A 21,786-nucleotide genomic window follows, 5' to 3' on the forward strand; every position below is an offset into this window, starting at 1 on the left:
AATTTTCCTGCTTTTAGAATTGACAGTTTCCACTATCCACACAGAGGATAGCATTTTCTGACCTTATTCCAAGTCCCCTAGCAGGACCCTGCCTAAGTGTGCAATTGTGGATAGTAACATAGGTGCACAATGAAGAACATTTTGCAGGTTCCACTTGTCCTATCTAGTGACCAAGTGTGTGTGTTTTTTCCAGGCTTTCAGAAATTGCCTAGATTCTATTTTATCATAGATAGGACAAATATAGTCTCTCTTCTATCACTGAAGTAGAATCAGTAGATATTAGACATCTGTTGTGTAGTCTTTGCAAAATGAAGTGGATTTCCTTACTTAGGAATACCCTCAGGCTTCTTAAATTTTTTACAACTTGTGACCCCTTTTGTCAGAAAAATGCAGTACTCAATTGAGACCTTCCAGAAATGTCTTATATTTGTGGCACAGTTTTTTTTTTTAATTAATCTCTGGTTGTTGTGTGTGCAAAAACCTTTTAGCATTGCCACTTTGAAGGTGATCCTAAATTCTGTTGTGCCACCCCATAGAAGCTAGGCTTTGGAGTGTAATGGGAAAATTTGAAAAGTCAGGTCAATTGTCGATGGGAATAGTCAGTATTAATAGACGTATCTTCATTAAGAGTGACTTTGTTTCTCTTCTGAAAACCCTATCTTCCTACTCCTTAGTTTTGCCTCAGTTTTCCCAGTTGTAAAATGATGAAAATTGTAACATCTTCTCATAAGAAGAATGTATTTTGTGAGTTTTAAGTGTTTAGATCAATGTCCAGTACAAGGTGACAAAAAATGATGGTTCTTTGGATAGGATCTGGAGTAGAAGGACAAGATCACACAACTGGGATAAAGTTTAATTCTTTAATCTATCTGCCATCAAAGCCTCTAGCCTGGTCAGCCAGGGGAATCCCCCAGAAGGAGATGAGCCTCACCTAAGGTCATGAGGAAGATCATATAGTCAAGGGATGTAGGGAGGTTCCAGCTTTCTGATGACCCTTAAAATGATTGGCTATTGGGGGTACCTTCCTACTGCTCCCTTGTCCTTCCCTGATAAGCATACCTGATATGGCCAGGTAGCTTGGGGTGGAGGTCTATGGAAATAGGCTTGTGAAGACCTAATGTGGTTTATACCATGTGATTCTTACAAAATGGTGCCTCTCCCTGTTGAAGACTGAGAAGAATATGTGACCTTTAAAAAATGGTATCCCTCCTTGTTCAGAATTCAGGTCCCAACACTTTTGGTTAATATTTTTTATCATCAAATCATTTTCATCACCATCCAAACTTGAAGATGTACAAGAATCTCCCATTTGTATAGAGAATTCTGGAAACCCTGTCCACACTTTTTTGAACTCTGTACACCATCTCAGTTATGCAGCCTTGCCTGCTATAAAGCTGACAGTTCCAGAATTGTATAGCCATACCCTTTAAAAAGCAGTACATCTTCGGCACAAATACGGATATTCTCATGTTCTTTGTGTTTTATTTACTGCCCTAAGAGCAGATTCTCAGAACCATGGGAGACACATGTGTGACTTTAGAAGGTGCCAGTAAAGAAAGGTCTTGTAGGTCTTAGTGAAAAGGCAGGTACAAGGCTATGACACCATTCTTTGGGACATATTCCTGACAATGGGTAAAACTGCCTCTTGCTAGGAAGAAATCTCAGAAAGGAAAGAAGTTGATCGAGTACTTGAGCAAAGATGCTGAGAAGTCTAACCTTTGTGTATGTAATCCAACCTCTCTGTTCTTACAGCATGTCCCAACCCACCTAACCAAACTCTACAGGTACCCTGATTATTTTTCTCCCTGAAGTTGAGAAGCTGTTCAGTAGAAACATGTCCTTGTCCCAGTAGGAAGGACTCAAAAGTCATGTGGATGTTTTCCCTCTGGAGAGAAAGCAAATGGATGTAGAATTTCCCCTGGCAGTTCCAAGGGAGATAAGTCATTTCCCATGAGTATGCAGGGCATTAAGAGTGACAAGCCATGCACTGAATAGAGATTAATTCTTATTAATGTATGTCAGGCCAGTGTCATGCTTATTCATAGATCTAATACACAGGTAAGATCCATCCTTGAGGGCTTTAAGGACTGGGGGGGGGGGGGAAAGAGTGCATGGCACAAAGGATGGAAGACTGGATAAAGGGGATGAAGGAACAGAAAGCAAGAACTTTAGGCTCCCTCATGCTGGGCAACATCAAGGGCAGTGCTGGGCAGTGCTTCCACTGTTAACACTCAGCCCCCTAATAGCTCTGTGGATAACACTGCACGGTGGGTTTATCTTTTAGTTTCTTCAGGGTAGTAGGTGTCCTAGCGAGGCAACTTTGCCAGGAAAGAGCTGCCACTTGCCCCATGTCCTTCTCCTCATGAGAAGGACACTGGGACATTACTATGCATTTGCATTTGCTTGTGGTTAGAAGCAAGTTTTTAATCTTGGAGACTTCTGGATCCTCCCAACAGGATAGAAACAGACAACTCCTCTGTGTTGTGGTTCTGTTATACATAGTCTACTCTATACTAAAATCACAATCGTCCTCTTCCTCTTCAGTTACTTTATCTGAGACATGGCTGTGTAGACCACCCCTCTGCTGGAGGTACCTCAGACTGGATCTACCAGGTGTCTTTTGAAGGGCACATGCCTGCAAATACTTCAGCCTCCTCTTGATAAGTCAATTTCTTCATGGTCCTCCCCTTTCTCCTGCTTTCTCTCTTTTTGTCTTGACAATTCGTAGATGCATAATTTTTCTCTATTATTTTATATAATGTCAGAGCCATAGCATGGTGCATACCCTCCACCTCTCACACCCATCTTTATCACATTTCCCAACTTGTGGGGTGAGGCAAAGACTTCCAACTTTTAAAATAAAAATGGACCACTGCCTCATTTAATTTTTGTGGGAGAAGACGGTGTGCCCCAGGGTGCTCAGGGTTACTCCTGGCTCTTCACACAGGGATCACTTCAGGAGAGCATATGGGATACTAGGGATCAAAACTGCATCAGTTGTGTGCAAGTGCCCTAACCACTGTACTATCTCTATAATCATCATCTACTCATTTTTAAACATACCTGTCATTTATACAGATAATCCTTAATTGGACTAGAGTACTTTGAAGAGGGGCTGGAAAGATAGCGTGGAGGTAGGGCATTTGCCTTGAATGCAGAAGGACGGTGGTTCGAATCCCGGCATCCCATATGATCCCCCGAACCTGCCAGGGGCGATTTCTGAGCATAGATCCAGGAGGAGCCCCTGAGCACTGCCGAGTGTGGCCCCAAAACAAACAAACAAACAAAAAAGAATACTTTGAAGAGATTTGGTTTCTGAGTGTATTCTAACTTATAGAGTAACAATTTCCCTCTTACCCTAAGTTTATACTAAGAACTTCAGTAACCTTCCCTAAGTTTTTTCCATTTGTGCATTAAAGACACCACATCAGGCAGAAGTCCTGGATCTGCACTCAAGAATCACTCTTGGCAGTGCTCAAGAGACTATATGGGATGCCAGGGATTAAACCCAGGTCAGTGGTTTGCCAGGCAAGCACCCTACCTGCTTTGCTATCATCTTAGTAGCCAAATCACAGAACTGTTAAAAAAGGAACAAGCTCTGGATCTTTCACAGAAGTGAGTCACTCATTTTGCAGTTATAGGAAAGTGTTTATTGCCCTGGGCTGGTGTTGAAGTGTGCTGAGAACATAATCTCCTCTCATGTAGTTGGAAGGCAAGGTGTCTTCTGAGGCTACTGCAGACACACTGTTCTTGAGCTCCCTCCAAGTTAGAAGTGCAAGTTCAATCTTGGAGACTCTCGGATCCTCCAAAAACATCATAGGAACACGTGGCACATGGTGAGAGTGAAGTAAGCCAATGAGTGGCCTGACCTTTGGCCTCTGTGGCTGATAAGGCACCAGATGACCAAACGCTTGGATTCCATTTCCTACTTCTCAGGTGGACTATACCATAAACAAAAGGCTCACGGACGCAGCAGTAGTGTTGTTTTTCTTTTCCTGAAATCGTAGCACCAAGAGAAGTAGAATGGCAAGGGCAAAGATGCCCCTGGTCCCAATGTCTGTGTGATGAGAATACCAGCTTCCCATAATCCATTCACCACCCAGGTGAGGTGCAGGTCACAAGAAGATTTGGCTAACTTGGGTCTTTGGTAGTTCGCATCATACACTACCAGCATGCATCAGACATTGCCTTTTCTGCTGTTCTAAAGAGAAATATTTTCTTAAGTTCTTAAGAGAATTTCACATCTCAGAACATGCCCTTTCTCACACATCAAGGGTAGATGAAGGAGAGTCAAGTTATGGAGTCTCCTAAACAAGGGTTTTCTTGCAGGCAGGCAGACCTGTAACTCCCTCAGAACTTTCCACCTTGAACTGGTCATGTCTGAGTGACTCTAGGCTCTACTCAGTGTGACCTCAGCACCTCAACTTAGATACACCCCCCCACCCCCCAACCCTGGAGTCAGCCAGCTTTGCAAATAATAAGTCAGCAAATCTGTCACCAAGAACGTTGCTTTGGGTATGCCTTTCCTTCCTGATTTCCCCTCTTCTCTCAGGGCTTGGGGTTGGTTGGGTGGAGGAAGACTGCTTTGCATTGAACCCAATTCAATCTCTCGTCCTCTTCAAATGGCTTAGCCAAGTCATCCCTTTCCTCACTCATTAACCTTTGAGTTTTCCTGTGTGGTGGCAAAGTGGTCCTGGGAGAGGGAGCCCCATTTATCAAATGCAGTGGGGAGAGTCAGACAGATGATTGCAACACAAATCAATTAAACTTAAAGTGATCCAGCCTGCTCACTAATCAACTCAACGGAAGGGCTAAGCATCTGCATTTAATAATACACTTATTAAGGATTCATTTAACTACAGAGTTATAATTACGCCTTTATCATGCTTTGTCAGCTCCTTGCCACTCTAGGTTTTACCACAGGCACTTGTAATTTCTTATAATTATTTTAATGTGATAATTTCGGAATAATTTTTATTCGCTTAGAAAAGAGGTGATTAGGAAGCTGCTTTTTGGTCCTGCTGTTGCATTTTTCTTAAGACAAACAGTGATACTAATTTCTATTCTTCTCAGGATGTGTGAATGAATGGAGTGAGGTGCTCGTGTTCACTACTTCTTTAATGAATCACCGTTTGAAGAAAGCAAAAACTCCTAAAAACTCCCTAAAACTCTCCTCAATAGTCTTGGTGGTTTAATATAAGTCTAAGGTCCAGTATAAAGATTTCTATCCCTTTCATCTTCAGCAGAAGATGTTTTAGATTGATTGAATTTAGAGTAGCTGTAACCTGATGCTTTGTAAATCTTATCTTGGGTGTTGTAGACTAAAGAACTGAAGGGATGATTGCAATTCTTCTAGATCAGTGTAGATAGCCAGAAAAGCATGCTATTGCATGTATCATTTCAGGGGGATCTTGTCCTGCCACACCCCTTCTAGGGTGGTCTGTATCCCTGTGGGTAGGACTGCAGATACGGTATGTGTTTCAAAAGGAACTGAAAGATTCTTCAGAAAAGTTCATACAGGCCAAGGTACTAGGGCAGGGATGGCGAATATGCGGCTCTTGGGCCGCATGCGGCTCCCGGCCAAAATGAATGCGACTCTTTGCCTCTTATCATTATTTTGTATCCTTGGCTCTTTGCCAAGTTTGGATTTTGCTATGCTGCTTATGAGGAAGGGACCTCTGAAGAGAGATCTCCGAGTGCGGACTCTCATCTCCCATCCCTCAGAAACAACTGCAAGGGCCAGCAAGCGGGGGAACCCGTGTGTCATATGTTGGGTCACATCTGGCGGTTATTTCTGAGTGTGGAGGACGCAGCACACCCTCACCATCACTGCAGGATTTTGACCCTCACTCAAAATGGCAAAATGCAATATGTGTTTTATAGATTATTGTTAAAATTAGATGCTTTTGTGTGAGTGTTTGTCTGTTTTGGCAGGTCACTGTGTGGTGTGGCTCTCTGACTCTCACAGTTTAAAATTTTGGCTCTTTGTGTCGAACTTGTTCGCCACCCCTGTACTAAGAAATTAGAATTTTCTTCTACATTTGTAGAATTTCTTGGAAAGTTTTAGAGAAAAATTTGTCTCTGGAAGGAATTATCTAGAAACAAAAATCTAGAGAGAATTGAAGGCAGCATACTGGGGATGGAAAGGTGGCCTTGGAGACTTGCAAAATTTGGAAAAGTGACAAGATTTAAAATAAAGTAAGAAACAGGGGAAAAGATGGTGGATATGAAAGAAGGATACTTTGGGGAATTACATCACCATTCTTGAACTTGCTTCCATCCTAGAATCTAAACCTCTGTGGTGTTAGTGACTGTTTATGTGGTTCCCCCCAGGACTGAGAACAGGAAAGAGCCCCAAGTCCAGTGCTGATGCCAGAGAAAACAACTGGGTCCTGTTTCTCCCAAGGCTATTCTCTGGCTCCATGGACTTCCTCTTTGTTCATCCCAGGAACTGGTTTCTACTTACTCTGCAAGCCAATCTAATTTCAATACCCCCACCTCAGCTTTCTCTTCCTCTTTCCAAACACCCCCACTGCTGCTTGATTTATTTCTTGATGACCTGCCTCTCAGTAGTGCCACAAGGGTGGGGAGGGGTTTAGAAAACTTAGTTCCATTTTCACTTTTTATTTAATTACTTTTTGTTTGTTTGGAGGCCACACATCATAATGCTAAGAGGACTATATGTGATGCCTGGGAGCAACACAGATGGGTTACATGCAAGGTAAATTGATGTGCTATCTCTTTAGTCAATTCAGTGCTCTTAAACTTAGGGCTGAGAGAGAGAGAGCTAAACAGGCTGAATGCATGCTTTGCAGGCAGAGATGCAGAAGGCCTAGGTTCAATCCCTGGCAATCAATACATGATCTTGTGAGCACTGCCAGGTTGCAGCCTCCAAACACTGAGCATTGTTTGTGACACCAAAACAAATCAGGAAGGAAAAAGAACTAAAAAAGTTTTCTTCAACTCAAAGTAAAGTCTTTCTTGGCCTACCACTCATCCATCCATGTGCTTTGATCACCTTCCACTCTTCTCATTGAGCTCACGGTTCCATCTACTTACTGATGCCTCAACCTTGTTTCAGAAGTTCCTGCCACTCACTTTCCACTGACCTGCACCCCAGCAGCTTGTCAGTATAGTTCCCCATTATTCTGAGACTAAAACTCACCCCAAGTTATCTCACTCCCAAGTCCACAGTGAGTTGACATTCAGGTCTATGTCTTTGTAGGTTCTTTAAAGCCCTTGAATTTCATAAAGGAAAAGCAAAAAGTCTGCCCACGCTGACTTCATTGACCTGTTTCATGTTTTTCAGAAAGTTGCTAAGACTGATTTTATCACTTTCCAAGTCCTCATTCTATGTACCCTCTGGCATCATCCTAATGGGCCCTGATCCTCACCATCAACTCTGGCATGGAGCCCCTTGTTTCTCTTCCTTTTGCTGTTTCCTGTACCCCAGTTCAGGTCCTGTCTGTGGTATTTCTGACAACGGTATTCCTAGGAGACAAATGCCACGTTGTTTCAGGCCCATGGGACAGACTCTTCCTCTACCAAGGCATCAATATCTCCTTTACTAGGTTCTCTTTTTCATTTCTTTTTCCCTAAAACATATTATATAGGTTATAATATTTTAAATAATATTTTATGATATTATACAGGTTACAAAATTTTGAAGGTGTTTTCATCTACTGGCTACCTACCTCCCAGTGGGTACAACAGGAGTGCGTTTTTTATTTTTTTTGTTTGTTTGTTTTGGTTTGGTTTTTGGGTCACACCCTTAACACTCAGGAGTTACTCCTGGCTCTGTGCTCAAAAATCGCTCTGGGCAGGCATGGGGGACAATTTGGGATGCTGGAATCAAATCAGGGTCCATCCTGTGTTGGCCACATGCAAGGCAAATGCCCTACCACTATGCTATCTCTCCGGCCCCAGGAGTGGTATTTTTATCTTTTTCATTTATTGATAGAGCTTAAGCCTCCAACACTCACTGAATATTAGATGATTGTAACCATGTCAATTCCAGTTTTCTAAATTCTCATCCTGTGTTTATAGGACAAAGCTCAGAGGCCTAAAAAAAAACCTTTCAAAAGTTCGCACAGTCTGGCTTCTCCCAGTTCCCACCAGAGAACTGCCAGGCAACCTAACTCAGTGCCCCCGTTCAGTGGGTTCTTGTAAAAGCCTCTCTCTTCCTTCTGGGTTTCTTCTTCCAAGAACCCATTTTTCTTTCTTACCCCCAGAAGGCAACAATTCCTTCTCTTTTTAAGTCTTAGCCAAAAATGATATCCCATAGGGTGGCAATCAACACTGTAGTTAGTTGCCTTCATCTGTGTCATCATTGGACATTTCCTAATTGTTCCTGTTGTAACTCAATCCTAAACACAGACCCAACACACCTTTATGTCTCCTTTTCCAGATTCTGTTTCAGCCATGTCCAGTAAATGTTTCTGTGCCCCTGCCTCACAAGTAATGAACAAAATTAAGTGATAGTTTACAATGATTTAAAAGTGAAGCTACCTTGTAGTTCAATGTCTTAAGTGTGGCCATGAGACCATGTGTCCAAATCATTTTATTTATTTATTTATTTATTCATTTATTTATTTATTTATTTATTTTTGGTTTTTGGGTCACACCCGGCAGCGCTCAGGGGTTACTACTGGCTCTATGCTCAGAAATCGCCCCGGCAAGCACTCAGGACCATATGGAATGCCGGGATTCGAACCACCGTCCTTTTGCATGCGAGGCAAACACCTTATCTCCATGCTATCTCTCCAGCCCCTCATTTTATTCTTGATACAAACTTTTATCTCAATCTGTCCCAATGTTCTCTGTTTCCATCCCACTAACCTGGATCTGAGCAGCAGGAATGATCTGTCTTCTCCCATCAGGGCACCTACTCAATCACTAAGTCCCATTGGCTTTGCTTCTTACGTAAATAAATCCATCTACTTACTTCCGGTCTTCCTGTCAAGGACCTTTGGCACTGGCATGATCTCGCCAAGCAGCACACTTCCCTGCACCTGCTTTTATATGTGTTTGTGGAATGAGTGGATCTCCTGAGTGACAGTCATTTTGTATAATAGCAAGGAGAAGTTCTACTTGCAAACTTGAACAGAGGACCAGAAGGTGTTTCTGAAGGGCTATCTCATAGTTCCATGTGGTTTGGGATCAACCATTGCTCTAGATAAGGTTGACTTTCTGGAAAGGCAAAAAAAAAAAAAAAATCATGACTACTTGGTAATGGCCAATGGGGTTCTTTTTCCTGGTTACTTTGATCTTAAAACTCAACACATCCTTAAGTCACTGACGTATCTATATATAGGGGAAATATTTGTATGTTTCTAGGGATAAAATAAGATGAAAGTGGCTGTGGCATTTGAGGAAGGGTCCATGAGGCATTTTAAATTTAAAGGGCCCAATGCCTTCCAATATAAATTTATTGGGTTTAGTTTCAATGATCCCTGAAATCACTAAACTCTCAGTCTTAAGAATATTATTTTCATTCGTATTATAATTAAAGCAAAGCATAAGGAAATTTGACCTAAAAGAATTAAGGCAGTTGTAAAATTTAATGACATGCAGGTGATTGCCTCTTCCCCAATGGGGCCACTCGACATATTTTTGCTTTTTTGGGTAGAGCTGAGTGGGAGGACAGAGAGTTGTGGGTGGCAGAGACATTGGCATTGCAATAGTCAGTTGATAAATGTTTTCTCTCCTCTTTTCTCAGCAGCCGGTGTTACAGTGATCACATCTGCTAAGTCATAGTTGGAAAATTGCTGGACCAATAGTTACATTGTCATTTGCCTTCTCAGATGCCCTTTTCCTGCCTTGTGGGGGAGCCTGATGTGTCATGGGGACCCTGTTCCTCCCCCTCCATTTCCCCATCCTCCTCTCCAAATCCTAAGTTAAGGTTGAGCAAAATTGCTTGGGATGTTCTACATCTTTAGGGTTTGGCTGATTATCCCTAGTCTGAAGAACATGTTGGTATGACTTCCCTTCCAAAAGGCAAATGGGACTGAGTCATGTGATTTTTGTTATCTGTAACCATGGAAAACGTTGGCCATCTGTGAGGCTCCTGTTTTAACACTCCTTTTTCCTCCCTCTCTCTCTCGTTTTCTCTATTTCCATCTCTTTCTTGGGGAAAAACAAGCTGAGGAAGTGGAGAGGCTGGCAGCAATGCGTTCCGACTCCCTCGTCCCAGGCACCCACACCCCACCCATCCGAAGGAGAAGTAAGTTTGCCAACCTAGGGAGAATTTTCAAACCTTGGAAATGGAGGAAGAAGAAAAGTGAAAAGTTCAAACATACATCTGCAGGTAAAGTGATTGATTATTTTTTCTTTTCTTTTTTCTTATTAGCCATGGTGATTTTCAGTTCTGTATATTCATTCTTAGAATTCAATTTTCATAAGCTATTTGTACCAGAATTAAAAAAAAGTAGCATGCCCTAGAATTGTTCCTTCATTGAATCATTCTTTAAAGTGACATCCCATGTATTTTGGATCCCATGTATTATTTTCAAATCTTGTTTTTAAATTAAAGAACTATCACTTTTATTTGAGCCATAAATATCTGAGCTTAAAAAAGTCATCTGTTATAAATTGAGTGCTTTTATTTGAGTATGGATATTCTATTCTTATTTTTTTTCTGATTTTCACTGTTCTGGTAAAAGTCAATATACAGCAGAAAAGAAATGCTATAAGACTGTTGGCAGATAAATAGGTTGTTGTTTCATTGAGGACAACGCTTCAGGAAGTAATTCTTAGATATGGCAGGAAAAATAGAAAAAAGTGGAAATGAAATGTTTTTGGAATGACAGGAGATCACTAGACAGTCCATAGCCTGGGTAACAGCAGGGGAATGTCTGCAAAGTCTCAGTTTTGCTTCCTGACTATAATAATGCTACCTTAATGGCTAAATATTTATGGAGAATTTGCATGATACCTCTGTATTTTATATTGCATAAACTTTTATAGATAATGCATTATATTATGAATGCTTAATTGTATATAACACAATTGTATAATTGTATAAAATATCATACCTGGATTTATTTTATTCACTGTACAGTGGGAAATATTTATAGAGAAAGAAGCATAGAGTTTGGATTCTACCCCCACGAGGTTGCAATGAGATCTTGGAAAAGCTATGTAGTTTTGTTGTCATTGCTGTTTTTTTATTTTCCTACTGTGAGCCTGGGTCATTCCCTAGATTGTTATTTCATATCTGTCTTCCTTGCATTTTGTAGAACCTCAGAAATTACTTTCTCTTCTTTAATTTTATGTCCCTTCAGTCTTTTGATCCCTACTCCAAACTTCTCATGAAGTAGGAAATAATCTGCTTTTATAGTTGGACACTGGTCTAGACTTGATTATTTTCATTCTAATTGCTTGGGACAATAGAAGAGAATAACTGAGATAGAACACTGCAGAAAGTTCTTTAAGTTGTTACTAGTTCTTATAGCCAATATTACCAGGTCCTATGTGTGGACTATGCTGGGATTTTTGGTCAAAAGCTTTCTAACAATCATTGGTTTGATTGGAAAGAGCCTATGGGCTTCTTATATCTCTGAAGTGCTGCTTCCTGACCAAGCTCTCTCCCTCACTCTAATCCCCACCCTATCAGTCATTGTATACATAAGTTGTTAGAAACATGTAGGTTTGGAGGCCGACGTAATAGTACAACAGATAGACCATTTGCCTTGCATTTGGCCAACCTAAGTTCAACCCCCAGCATATGGTCCTGCAAGCCAGGAATAAGCCATAAGCATCTCTTAGTTAGTTATTCCCCAAAACCTAAATAAATTAATAAAGTACATAGGTTATTCACTTATTCCTAAACATTGCATGGAAGGGACACTCCAAAGAGATGACTTCTGTGTGTCTTCCCAGAAGTGAAATAGAAAAATACAGAGATTCTTGCACATAAGAAAAGAAGTAAAATGGAATTGATTCTTAAGCCAAAGTGAGATGTAGTATGTGAAAAAAGGAAGAAAAAGAAATAACAAAGCTTCCATCCAATTCCTTGCATGGTCTTTCTGAGTTTGCTATGAAAAGTGACTTACAAAGAGATGAAAATCTCAGTAGTTCCACCCTATCAGTGTACTGCCCTGAATAATGATCTGGTGTAAGCATTTTTTCCTGGCTCAAGAGAATTACGTGGAGTCTGATTGTTAAGGTCATAGGCCAGAAGCCCCAGTTGGTGCCTTCCCACAAGAAAAGGCATCTAACTACTGTGCTGACTTTTCAAAAAGTTAGAAAATTGACCTTTGATAGAATCAAGTACAATGACATGAGTGAACTTATAATCATTAAACATCTAAAAATTTTCATTTAAAATGTTTTCGGGAGAAAGAAAAACTGTAACAGGCACAATTGCAATTTTACTCATTCTTTTTTGTTGTTTTGTTTTGGTTTTGGGTGCTCATGAGTTACTTCTGACTCTATGTTTAGAAATTACTCCTAGCAGTGCTCAGAGATTAATATTGGATGCCAGGGGTTAGATATGAGTTGGCTGCATACAAAGGAAAGAGTACTATTGCTCGGCTCCAACAGCTTCAGTCATTCTTATCATCAACTATTCTTGGGATCTTCATGGCCAAATGATTAATTTGGTAGCTGAATGGGATATTTATTTATAGTTTTTAATGAGATATTCAGCTCCTGAATTACAGAAGATAAAAGATCTAATATAGAATATCATTATACATGAAAAAGAGATGAAATAACCAATGCTATTCCAGCTTTCTTTGTTGTTTAAGTCAATAGTTTACACTGTACTATTTTTGGTGGTTAATTGAATGCAGAAATATTATTCCTTATTTTTGGGAAAGAGATATTTTCTGTGCTAGTTCTAAGCCAATAAGGGAAAAAAATTGACAACATAAGCACATTCAATATGATGAATTATATGTATATTCAAGTAATACTTTGAAGTACAAACTTTTCTGGCAGTGTGCATGAGTCCAATATTAAAAATACAAGATGAATTGATTGTGAAAATATTATTGGTTGGCCAATTTTAGCTGTTGGGTTTACATTTGTTGGGCATATGTATGTAAGATCCTTGTATGGGTGCAATTATGTAATCCATTTTAAATATAAAGAATGTGCCCATATATTAAATGTTTATACTTTACATTTTTATTTAAAATTCTACCATTTAGTATTTATGAGCGGACATGACTATCTCATCTGTCTTTAGCGCTACAGTTTCCTTTACCAGAATGCTCTATGCTGTCGTGTTACTATAAACTTCTGAAATTTGTGTGCCTTCATATACAACATCTTCAAAGAAATATTCCAAAATGTTGCTTCATAAGTTGTATTATTTTATACTTGTACAAAAACTACATACTAGGAATTTAAATAGATAGTACTACAGGTAGAGCACTTGCCTTATACTCAGCCAATCCACTTTCAATCCCTAGCACTATAAAAGGTCCCTGAGCACCACTAGGAGAAATCCCTGACTGTAGAGCCAGAAGTAAGCACTGAGCACCTCTGAGTGTAACCTCAAAACAAAACAAAAAGAAGGAAATGGGGAGGGGAAGAAAGAAAGAAAGAAAGAAAGAAAGAAAGAAAGAAAGAAAGAAAGAAAGAAAGAAAGAAAGAAAGAAAGAAAGAAAGAAAGGAAGGAAGGAAGGAAGGAAGGAAGGAAGGAAGGAAGGAAGGAAGGAAGGAAGGAAGGAAGGAAGGAAGGAAGGAAGGAAGGAAGGAAGGAAGGAAGGAAGGAAGGAAGGAAAGGGAGGGAGGGAGGGAGGGAGGGGGGAGGGAGGGAGGAAGGAAGGAAGGAAGGAAGGAAGGAAGGAAGGAAGGAAGGAAGGAAGGAAGGAGGAAAGAAGGAGGGAGGAAGGAAGGAAGGAAGGAGAAAAAGAAAGAAAGAAAGAAAGAAAGAAAGAAAGAAAGAAGAGAAAGAAGAAAGAAAGAAAGAAAGAAAGGGGGAAGAAAGAAAGAGAGAGAGAAAGAGAGAAAAGAAAGAGAGAGAGGAAGAAAGAAAAAGAAAGGAAAGAAAGAAAGAGAAAAAAGGAGAAAGAAAGAGAAAGAGAGAAAGAAAGAGAGAAAGAAAGAAAAAGAGGATAGAAAGAAAAAGAAAGGAAAGAAAGAAAGGAAGGAAGAAAGAAAGAAAGAAATCAATAAAGAAAGAAGGAAAGAAGAAAGAAAGAAAGAAAGAAAGAAAGAAAGAAAGAAAGAAAGAAAGAAAGAAAGAAAGAAAGAAAGAAAGAAAGAAAGAAAGAAAGAAAGAAAGAAAGAAAAGAGAGAGGAAGGGAAAATGGAGGGAGGGAGGGAAGGAGAGAAGAAGGAAGGAAGGAAGGAAGGAAGGAAGGAAGGAAGGAAGGAAGGAAGGAAGGAAGGAAGGAAGGAAGGAAGGAAGGAAGGAAGGAAGGAAGGAAGGATGACAACATTGGAAATGAGCAATGTAGCCTACTCCTCTCCCAGGTAGAAGGCCATTGTCCTTAAAGACCTTAAGTACCAACACCCTGAGTTGTTTTCTGACTGGTGGTGATAGCACTGTGGGTAGAGTTCCCTTGGAGACACACCTTAGCACTTGGTGGAGAGAGGAAAGCAGTCCCAGTGACAGTACCAAATCAGGGCCCTCAGGGGTTGAAGTTCCCATGTGGTGGCCTGTCCCTCATAGGCTTGCCCTACCAGTGGTCCTCAAACTATGGCCCGCGGGCCACATATTGTAATATTATCTGTTTTGTTTCTTCAGTGCAAAATAAAATATATGCAGTATGCATAAGAATTTGTTCATAAGTTTTGTTTTTACTATAGTCAGACCCTCCAATGGTCTGAGGGACAGTGAACTGGCCCCCTGTTTAAAAAGTTTGAGACAGTGGAACTGTCAGCCTGGTAAGACCCAACTTCTGCAGAACCTTGACTGATTGTCCATTGCACCTGCCCAGGGGCACGAAGCCATGCCTGCATTCCCTCTGACAAGAGCACGTGGTGGCTCCTCAAAATAGCCATCCATAGCCATCTTCTCTGAGTTCCTTGAAAATGAGAACTGTATTTATAGAAAAAGCAGAACTGGCAGGAATAAGCTGTGAAGTTGCCTCTGAGTTATGCTTTTTATTTCTTCTTGACAGAAAATCGTAGGCTGCAGAGTTTGGCCCTTGGAAATGTACCATGAACCCAAACTCTCTATGTGCTTCTTCTAAGTTTTTCTGCATTACTCTGTGCCTGTAGTGCTGGGGGAAGAAGGAAGCTTTGTATGAACTCCTAGCATAGGCAGAACCTGGTTCTGGGAATAGAAGTGTGAGCAGACCTGATCTCACCGGGGGCTTCCTGGCATGCACAGTAAGCAGATGAGGCTGGTGTTTCAATAGCAGAAATAATTAGGGCAGCAAGGAAAAGATGCTCTGGACAATAAAAGGGAACGTGTGAGAGGGGAAGAGTAGAGGGCCCGAGATAGGGGCAGGACTATAGCCATCAGCACTCTGGGCAGCAGAAAATGTTTATATAGATTCAAGAATGAACAGTCTAGGAACTCAAGATCTCTAGTTGGCAAAGAGAAAACTGGACAGAATTATGTGAAGCTAGAGAAGTGCCCAAAGACTGGTCCTTTATTGGGCCTGAATCCTAGAGATCAAACAGGACAAGAATGGGAGTAGCTGGCTTGGTCAGCTTAGCGATCACTAATAACGAAGATAGCTTTAAAAATGTCACCAAAAATAAATGAGAGTAGCTGCATAAAAACCAGCTCAAAGGACATTGTGCAGAAAATGCATATTGAACTATTACTTGCTGATAGGTGGTGGCCTTTTGTAAGATAAATGCTTTGGAAGAGTCAAAGAATTCGCAGAACAGGGGCAGAGTGGACTGGGGGGCGATCTGACTCCAGTTTTGTGTGTACATTTGAGTTGAGTTTGGGATCTTCAAATCTAAATGCAAAGGAAAAGCCACTTGGTAGCAGGATGGCTGGGGTAAAAAAAAATAAGAATATGGTGTGATAGAATCCAGGAAAAGAATGTCTCAGGCATGGACTAGTTAGTTCACTGTGTCTTACTTATATCATGGAGACATAAGGCCAATGTTAATCAGAAAATTTGAGCCAATTACAACTCATTGATAATTCTGCAAGGAGCTATGCAGGAGGATTCCTAGGGAATAGATATCAGATACACTTGTAAAAAAAATTAGCAGGAAGTGGAGAAAATAGGAATAAGTTCTTGTGACATTTATCTGTCACGTGGGAAGAGATGGGCGAGGACAGATGATGGAGTAACAGTTGTGTGTCCAAAGGAATATGTTATGTGTATGTTTTGATTGGGAAATGGTTGTATGTAGACTTCCTGATTAGTTGTTATTTTATTTTAGAAGAAGCATAAACATGAAAAGCCAATGTGAAAGGTCATTGAAGGAAAAGGGGAGAGAAGTGAGGGTTAGGGAGTAGGGAAGGAGAGGAGAGAAAGTGAGAGAGAGATCATTGACAAGAAAAGAGTGTAACAATGCTGAGAAGTTAGAAGTGGAATGAAAAGAGCAGATGGAAGGATCAGCATCATAAAAGAGATAAGCATGTTCTCCTCTGTATCAAAGGATGCAAGTGGGAAGTTGGGAGTGATCCTATCTTATGACTGAACGTTTTAGGTAAGAAGTAGTATCATCAAGAAAAAAGTTACTTATTGATGAATAAGTATAAATCAATACATTTCAAGTAGTTTCCATCCCTAGTGGCTTTCACTGTCCATAGAGAGAGACATCTTCAGCTACAGATCAAGTAGACAATTGGAGTCATCTAGGGCTGGAGTTTTGCCAGATGAGTGGAAAGGAAAAAAGGAGCTAAGAAGATTATTTTTCATATGTTTCCAACTTTCCAATTTGTGCTGTAACAAATCTCTACCAATGTAGTGTGTGCTGCAGAGTTCTTGCTTTTCAGTTCTGGAGGCCAGATGCCCAGAATTAAGTTTGGGCAGAGTTGATTCTCCTTGTAAACTCCAAGAGATGATCTGCTCAATGATTCTCTCTTAGCTTCTGGGGTTGCTTTAGTCTTGAAACTAGATCATGGATCCTGAGTCTCTGTTTCCACATGGCCTTCATCGGGTCTCTCTGCCTCCAATCTCTGTCTTTCTTCTCTCATGAAACCAGACATTGTATTTAGGGTCTACTTTATATCTGGGACAATCTCATTCAGATCCTTAGGTTTGCAAAGAATGGGGGAGGGTTAGAATGTGCGTATTTTATATGTGGAAGACATAATTTGACCTGCCCTCATAGTGACCTTTCACTTGAAGAGGAACAGAGGGTTCTAGGCATTTGGAGGCACTATAAAAACACTAGACTTTAGATTTCATGAATGACAAAGGAATTCAAAGCAACTTTGTGGGAACAGTTGTCAGAGTATCTCTGTGATCACAGAGCTGCATCCTTGAACTGATGGTTATTAAGGATCAGGCAAAGCTCCAGAAATCATGAAAGTGGGAGGCTCTGGTGAAGGTTAAGTAAAGAAATTGAGGGTTTTCTTATTTAAATGTGGACAATGACCCTAGCCCTCAAGTAGACAACCCCCTATCATTTTTGCAAACTATGTTCAAGCTTGAATGAAATGAACCATGCTCATAGTGTTTAGCATTTAACTGACTGCTGAATTGATCATTTTCCTGGAAAGATTATTTTTCCTTCCTCCCTTCCTTCCTCCCTCCCTTCCTCTCTCCCTCCCTCCCTCCTTCCCTCCCTCCCTTCTTCCCTCCCTCCTTCCCTCCCTCCCTCCTTCTCTCCCTCCGTCCCTCCCTCATTCTCTCCCACCCTCCCTCCCTCCCTTTCTCCCTCCCTCCCTTCCTTCCTTCCTTCCTTCCTTCCTTCCTTCCTTCCTTCCTTCCTTCCTTCCTTCCTTCCTTCCTTCCTTCCTTCCTTCCTTCCTTCCTTCCTTCCTTCTTTGTTATTCAAGCTTTGAGACAGATAGTGCGGTACATGGGATACTTGCCTTGCATGCAGCTAACCCATGGTTGATACTTGGCACTATTTATGATACATCCCCTGAGCACCTTCAAGTTTGATCTCTAAGCATATAGCTAGGAGTAAACCCTGAGCACAAATCTATGTGGCCTAAGAGCAAAACAAACAACCAAAAGCAAAATATACTTGAAGTTTTTTTTCTTTTTCTTTTTTCCGCCCCCCCCCCCCGACATACTTGAAGTTTTTAATTCATCACACTTGCAGGCCTGTAAAATACTATGCTTTTATTGATACACAGAAAATTAAAACTAAACTTTTTCAAATTTTTTTATTAAAGTATTAAATGCAAGTGCCTATATGTCTCAGAGAGGCCCAGTGTGATCGCACTAAAAGAGTGCTAGCCATCCTCCCCCTAGCTCAGAGAATGAGTTATTTTTACTTCAGTATTGGGAGGCCCACCAAGTGTAGCTAAAGTTGTATTGTTGTGAAACTGCAGCTTTCAAATAGGAGTAATTGATTACCTGCTTTCCTCCATGTAATTCTGACTCTGGAAATCATGCCATCACAGTTGCTGTGATGTTGTGGTGGTTGTGATTGCTGTGCCAACACAATGCAACACTAATGCAGAGCTGGTTCTGAAGAACATGGAGGATGGACAAAGCCTCCTGTGCCCAGGACAAGTGTGTAGAAACAAGTACTTGCTCTCTCTCTGGCTGTGTATTTTGTATGATTCAATACTGGTATGTGGGTGGTAGGAGGCAGAAGAGACTCAGACACTGATCTCCTGGAACCCCATATTCTCACTATCAGTCATCCTCAGAGGATTATTCATGATGTGGTTGTGGTTGATTTTTTATTATTGTGTGTTCAGAAGCCTTTTATTGTTGCCAAAGTTTTCATGACCCTAATATTCAGTTTTACACCTCTATGTGTGGTCACAACTCACAGTATAAACACTACCCATTGTTCCTCTTTCCCCTAGGAGGCAATCTCTGTATACATCCCCTAAGAGGGCACTGGAATGATTCAGGGAGTGAGAATAGCTTTGGTAAATTCATCAGAGCTTTCTGTCTGATTAAAGAAGGTGGATTTCTGTGGGAACATAAAGCTATTTTTTTCTGCAAGGGGGGTAGTGGGACAAATAAGTTTCTAATCTTTAGAAAAGTTTCCTCTAGGATATAGGAAAGTTTGGGGTGGTACCAAGTCCTTTTTGAAGTTTTTGATGTGTCTCCTTCAGACACTTGTGTCTGAAATGAGAGAAAATTTACTCGTAATAGAATTAAGACATTGCCTTGCTGTCACATCAGACTATTAAGTGTCCCTATTGATTCCGTAACAAGGAAGCTGGTTAGCAGGTGGTTGATTATAATGTTAGGGAGTGAAATGCAGCTAGCCCAGACTAAAATAGTGGCATTAGGAACTGAATGCTATGAACAGTTGCAAGAGATGTTTAGGAGACAGAGGGAACAAGACTTGATTACAGATTAGATCTAGTGGGAAGAATAAAGAATGGGTCTTCAGTTTCTTGCCAAGTGGTTAGATAGGTTAAGGTACCATTTGCTATAATGGGGCTGTAGAAATGGAAGGTTTTATGGGAGAAATGTTCACTTATTTAGAGAAAGACTGACTTTGCTTCAGAGGCATTCAAGATAGAGCCTTTTTATTTTAAATAATAATAACTATTTAAACACCATGATTACAAACATGATTGTAGTTGGTTTTCAACCATAAGAAGAACACCCCCCTTCACCAGCGCAACCTTCCCACCACCAATGCCCTCATTTCCTCCCTCCCCCATCCCGTCTGTATTTGAGACAGGCTTTCTATATCTCTCACTCACTGACATTGTTATGATTGTTCTCAGCATAATTATTTCTCTAACTGCACTCACCACTTTTGCGGTGAACTTCTTGAGCCAGTTTTTTCAGCCCTTATCTCTGGGAATTATTTCAATATTAAGATAGATCCTTGATAGAAGCATTGATATAGCTTCTTTGTTTGTTTGTTTTTTGTTTTGTTTTGTTTTTTTCTGTCCTAGGCTAGTCAGGTAAGGCACCACTCCTTCCTTTTTTTTTTTGGTTTTTGGGTCACACTCAGCAGCACTCAGAGGTTACTCCTGGCTTCACGCTCAGAAATCGCTCCTGGCAGGCTCGGGGGACCATATGGGATGCCGGAATTTGAACCAATGACCTTCTGCACGCAAGGCAAATGCCTTACCTCCATGCCATCTCTCCAGTTCCTCCTTCTTAACCAAAATCTAAGAGCACAATCATTGGGAGTGTGAGCACAGGGGGGATGGCTGATGTGATGGAATGAGAACTCCAAGGAGTAAACATTAAGTGGTACTATATAGAGTGAACAAAGAGAGATTATAGCGGTGTTCCTCTTGCTTCCATGCCCAAAAATGCTGAACAGAGGCAGCTGGACCTACAGACATTGCCAGTGCCCATCTCAGAGTCAGAAGCAAACTCTCCAAGAGGGGAAGGGTAATATTAACTTAGGAGAGGAGAAAGCTTGAGAATGAAGAGAGGCAACTTTTTCTAAGTCCTGAGATGATGCCAAGGGTTGAGAAGTTCATTTTTAGCCTTGCGGGAACAATTTCAGAAAAGTCCTATGACTGGGGCTTAAGAAACTTGGAGTTGAGGACCAACTGAGAAGAGAGCAAACAGACTTTTTTAAAGTTTAGTAGGGAGGGGAAAGCATCAATGCATTACCCAAAGGGGGTGTGTTCTGGCTTGGCTGCTTTTCATTTGAGATGGGTGAAATAGTGTCAAGTTGCAAAATTCTTACTATGGCTTTGGTATTTCAAAGGAAAGAAGGGAAATATCAGCTGAGAGACTGTTAAGCAAACAAATATATTTCCTCACATTTTTCACTAATGACAATTCTCATGACTCGTAAAGCAAACATGCAACTAATCAGAGCACTGTTTTGCATTCGATGTTAAGGAGAAGCCATCAAACCAAGTCTCAGGGCTTCCAGCATCTGGCTGAATCCTGCACTCTCTTTGGGTGGCTAGAATATTTGATTACTTAAAAAAAAAAAGAAAGAAAAGGAAAAGTCAGGCATAAACAGTCAACAAAGATCCATCATGACTCACAAAGGGAATATCTAGGTGTTAGCCAGCAAAGTGGAGTAAATGCCTCATTTGTAAAAAAAATAAATATCCCTAAGGGAAGCATGATGAATCTGGAGCAAATCAGTGCTTTTCGTGAGTTGGTTGGAAAGATGAAATCATCATCTCAGTGAATTTGATGCAGCAATTTTTCCCTTTGCCTCCTTGCATTAAGCAGAGTTCCTGACATATTGGGTGCCCAATAAGTACTGATTGAACTCCGGGTCACTGAGAGGACAATCCATTCTACTTTGGAGTTCTCTGTTACAAGATTTGATAGGAAAAAGGGCAGTGCTTGCAGCAAACAACAAAGAGTCTTACCTTTTCGAGAACTTCCCATCACTCATTGCTTTTAACTTTTTCTGGTTGTACATAGGTTTTAATATTGCATGACCCCATCTGTTGAACCTCAGGTTAGTAGGCCAACACTGCTGTTTTGGTTAACCAGATGTCCTAAACCTTGGTGGTATGAAGAAATAATCCTGTTATATTGTCTCTTGTGGTCTGAGGATTGATTGAGTTCAGCTGGATAGTTCTTCTGTTGTACTTTGTTGCATGACTCAATCATGGGTAGACAGATGGGCTTGAAGTCATCTGGAGACTGACCAGGACCTGGAGAAAACTGATCTCTCTTCCACTTGTATTTGAGAGCTTTTCCATCTTCTCTCTTTCTTTCTCTCTCTTTCTCTTTCTCTCTTTCTCTCCCCTTCTCCTTCTCTCTCTCTCTATCTCTCTCTTTATCTCCCTCTCCCTCCCCCTCTCTCTTTCATCTCTAGCAGGAATGCTCA

At 40.9% G+C, this 21,786-nt stretch overlaps 1 protein-coding gene across 5 annotated transcripts in view; it reads left to right on the top strand.

Moving 5' to 3' along the window:
• The window catches only part of PHACTR1 (phosphatase and actin regulator 1), a 554,139-nt gene that overhangs the window by 319,262 nt on the left and 213,091 nt on the right, over positions 1 to 21,786 (top strand). For all 5 annotated transcript variants that reach the window (XM_049765251.1, XM_049765250.1, XM_049765247.1 and 2 more), the window contains exon 2: positions 10,142 to 10,306. In XM_049765251.1, the coding sequence (XP_049621208.1) occupies positions 10,142 to 10,306 (165 nt within the window). The remainder of the gene's footprint in view (positions 1 to 10,141; positions 10,307 to 21,786) is intronic.

This window comes from Suncus etruscus, chromosome 18, assembly GCF_024139225.1.
Source record: "Suncus etruscus isolate mSunEtr1 chromosome 18, mSunEtr1.pri.cur, whole genome shotgun sequence".
NCBI classification, from domain to species: domain Eukaryota; kingdom Metazoa; phylum Chordata; class Mammalia; order Eulipotyphla; family Soricidae; genus Suncus; species Suncus etruscus.